At 50.2% G+C, this 3,844-nt stretch overlaps 1 protein-coding gene across 1 annotated transcript in view; it reads left to right on the plus strand.

Annotated features, from left to right (window-relative positions):
• PPP2R2A (protein phosphatase 2 regulatory subunit Balpha) overlaps window positions 1-3,844 on the plus strand; it is a 35,579-nt gene that overhangs the window by 28,520 nt on the left and 3,215 nt on the right. The window contains exons 6-9 of the mRNA XM_027665177.1: window positions 133-310; window positions 939-1,103; window positions 2,129-2,298; window positions 3,491-3,582. Coding sequence (XP_027520978.1) covers window positions 133-310; window positions 939-1,103; window positions 2,129-2,298; window positions 3,491-3,582 — 605 coding nt within the window. The remainder of the gene's footprint in view (window positions 1-132; window positions 311-938; window positions 1,104-2,128; window positions 2,299-3,490; window positions 3,583-3,844) is intronic.

Genomic DNA, 3,844 nt, shown 5'->3' on the forward strand with positions numbered 1-3,844 from the left:
ATTTCAGACTGTGATTTTAATGCTGATATTTGAGATATTTCAGCCAGCTCAGTGTGTCAAAGGACTGTGATTTTAATGCTGGTGTTGGTGGTGTGTTCACCCCTCCAACCTGCCTTGCTGTGTGTGTTGCAGGTGCCAGTGTTCAGGCCCATGGACCTCATGGTGGAAGCCAGTCCCCGGAGGATATTTGCCAATGCTCACACGTATCACATCAATTCCATCTCCATCAATAGTGATTATGAAACATATTTGTCTGCAGACGACCTGCGGATCAACCTGTGGCACCTAGAAATCACAGACAGGAGTTTTAGTATCCTTTTGCCATTGTTTGGTGGGATGGGAACAAGGAAACTGTTGGATTTTATTTGCTTTCATGAGAAATGTTTTGTATACCATGTTTTCTCCGTGTTGTTTCTCCTTAGTAATTGTAAGGGCTTCTGGAGAGCACAGGGAAATCATGGAATGGTTTGAGTTGGAAAGGAGCTTAGAGATCACCTTGTTCCACCCCCTGCCATGGGCAGGGACACCTTCCACTAGCCCAGGTTGCTCCAACCTGGCCCTGGACACTTCCAGGGATGGAGCAGCCACAGCTTTTTGGACAACCTGTGCTATGTTTTTAATTATAATTAATAGTGTACTTAGAATTTAAGCAACATTAAGTTCTATATTAAAAACTCGGGCAATAATCCATAGCACAGAACTAATTACTGCTGCAGTGGGGCAGAAACGAAGGAGGTTTTGCTGTTAGAAGAATTAACTTCAAACTGACGGAGAATGTGATGTTACCATTTTGCTTTCCAGGCAAATCGATTTTAACTTTTACCTGGTTCATGACCAAGTTCCTCAGGCCCGGCAGAGCTTTGCTGAATGCATTTCAAACTGAAAAATCCCAAATCCCTTGTGCAGAGCAGAGCAGATTCCTTATCAGGGTGCTGCAGACATTGTAGATATCAAACCTGCCAACATGGAGGAGCTCACGGAGGTGATCACGGCCGCCGAGTTCCACCCCAACAGCTGCAGCACCTTCGTGTACAGCAGCAGTAAAGGCACCATCCGCCTCTGCGACATGAGGGCGTCAGCTCTCTGTGACAGACACTCAAAGTGTGAGTTGTCCCCCCTTTGCAGTGTCTCATGGGCAGTGGGACATCTGGCTGTTGGCTCAAACCGAGGGTTCAGTGAGATGTTAAACGCTGGAGGGTGGGGGTGTGTTCAGATGGGATTTCTGTGGTGTACAAAATTTAAATAAATCTGAAATTTAGATTTGTCTTTGGCCAAAGTAGTGAATCACAGAATCACAGAACCAGCTGGGTTGGAAGGGACCTCCGAGATCATCAAGTCCAACCCTTGATCCAACCCCACCGTGGTTCCCAGCCCATGGCACTGATGCCACATCCAGGCTCTGCTTAAAAACCTCCAGGGATGGAGAATCCACCCCTTCCCTGGGCAGCCCATTCCAGTGGCTGAGCACCCTCTCTGCAAAGAAATTCTTCCTAATCTCCAACCTAACCCTCCCCTGGCACAGCTGAAGCCCGAGCCCTCTTGTCTTGCTGATGGTTGCCTGGGAAAAGAGCCCAACCCCCAGCTGGCTCCCCCCTCCTGTCAGGGAGTTGCAGAGAGTGAGGAGGTCTCCCCTGAGCCTCCTCTTCTCCAGGCTGAACAGCCCCAGCTCCCTCAGCCTCTCCTCACAGCACTTGTGCTCCAGTCCCTTCCCCAGCCTCGTTGCTCTTCTCTGCACCTGCTCCAGCCCCTCAATGTCCTTCCTGAGCTGAGGGCCCAGAGCTGGACACAGCACTCAAATAAGATGAGCAGCAGCTTCAGCTGGGGAGTCAGTGTAGACACTGCAGACTTGGGAATCAAATACCACTTGATGCTGGAAATCTTGCACAAATGAGTGAAGATTTCACATATTAGCAAGTAATTCACTTGTTTGGAACCTGACCTTGATATGTGAAATACATTTCAGAATATGGCAACTGTATTATAAGGGTTTCTCCCTAAAGCTATTTTATATAACACGGAGTAGCCCAGTGTGGAAAGCTTGTTGAGAAAACGTTAATCTAATTTGGGTGTATCTTGAATTGAGGAGACACAAATTTACTCTTGAAATGCCTGTCTCGTTTTTACACAGTGTTTGAAGAGCCAGAAGATCCTAGCAACAGATCGTTCTTCTCTGAAATCATCTCTTCCATATCTGATGTCAAATTTAGCCATAGTGGTCGATATATGATGACTAGAGATTATCTGTCAGTGAAGATCTGGGATTTAAATATGGAAAACAGACCTGTGGAAACATACCAGGTATTGGGTGATGATCAGGGAGGCTGGAAATGAAAACCTTGAAAGAGGCCGAGTCTTGCTGGTGGTTTTGGGGTGGCAAAGTTCCATTTTTGCCTGTAGGTGCAGGCAGAGCATCCGTGGGATTTGGGGGTCCCATGCTCCTGCTGGAGGATCTGGGTTCTCACAGGGCGATGGCAGAGCCCAAACCCATGGCTGGGGCTGGAAAAGCCTCCCCCTCACACAGTGGGAATGTGAAAAGGGGATCTCCAGCCATGTGGGGGCCAGGACAGGCCTTCAGTTGACTTTATTTCCTGGAGGAAACAGGAGGTGAAACATTTCCTTGGCAGAGAATGTTTCAAGCTGCCCCTGAGAGGTGCTGGGCTGTTCCATTTGTTAGAAAGAGCTCTCGGGAGCAGTCCCAGGTCCTTCCTTGCTCTTGGCACAGTCCCTGGGCAGTTGTTTTCCTGGTGTGTTCATAGAATCAGAGAACCAGCTGGGTTGGAAGGGACCTCTGAGATCATCAAGTCCAACCCTTGATCCAACCCCGCCGTGGTTCCCAGCCCATGGCACTGATGCCACATCCAGGCTCAGCTTAAAAACCTCCAGGGATGGAGAATCCACCCCTTCCCTGGGCAGCCCATTCCAATGGCTGAGCACCCTCTCTGCAAAGAAATTCTTCCTAATCTCCAACCTAACCCTCCCCTGGCACAGCTGAAGCCCGAGCCCTCTTGTCTTGCTGATGGTTGCCTGGGAAAAGAGCCCAAGCCCCAGCTGGCTCCCCCCTCCTGTCAGGGAGTTGCAGAGAGTGAGGAGGTCTCCCCTGAGCCTCCTCTTCTCCAGGCTGAACAGCCCCAGCTCCCTCAGCCTCTCCTCACAGCACTTGTGCTCCAGTCCCTTCCCCAGCCTTGTTGCTCTTCTCTGGACCTGCTCCAGCCCCTCAATGTCCTTCCTGAGCTGAGGGCCCAGAGCTGGACACAGCACTCCAGGGGTGGCCTCACCAGTGCTGAGTCCAGGGGCAGAATCACTTCCCTGGACCTGTTGGCCACACTGTTCCTGAGCCAGGCCAGGATCCATTGGCCTTCTTGGCCACCTGGGCACACTCTGGCTCCTGTTCAGCTTCCCCTCCATCCAAACTCCCAGCTCCCCTCTGGCCCAGCCTGGAGCACTGCCGGGGTTGTCCCCAGTGGCTCAGTGGTGTCCTGCTCTCCCCCAGGTGCACGAATACCTCAGGAGTAAACTGTGCTCGCTCTATGAGAACGACTGCATCTTCGACAAGTTCGAGTGCTGCTGGAACGGCCTGGACAGGCAAGTGCAATTCTCTCTCTTCCACCTCAGCTCTTGCCAGGTTATTCTAAAAACAGGCAACGTGAAGCAATGACCCTGAACAGCTGCTTTTATTCATGGACTGGCCAGGACAATATTTTAGTCCTCCAGTAGATTTGAGCAGTGCACGAGCTCTGTAAGGAGCTGCCCCAGACCTGGTGGGGAATCCAGGTGTGTGTCCCCTTGTCAAAACAATATAATATGTATTTATATATAATGTATAATCTGTATATACATTATATAT

The sequence above is a fragment of the Corapipo altera genome, unplaced genomic scaffold (genome assembly GCF_003945725.1).
Source record: "Corapipo altera isolate COAL_440 unplaced genomic scaffold, ASM394572v1 171, whole genome shotgun sequence".
Taxonomy (NCBI): Eukaryota; Metazoa; Chordata; class Aves; order Passeriformes; family Pipridae; genus Corapipo; species Corapipo altera.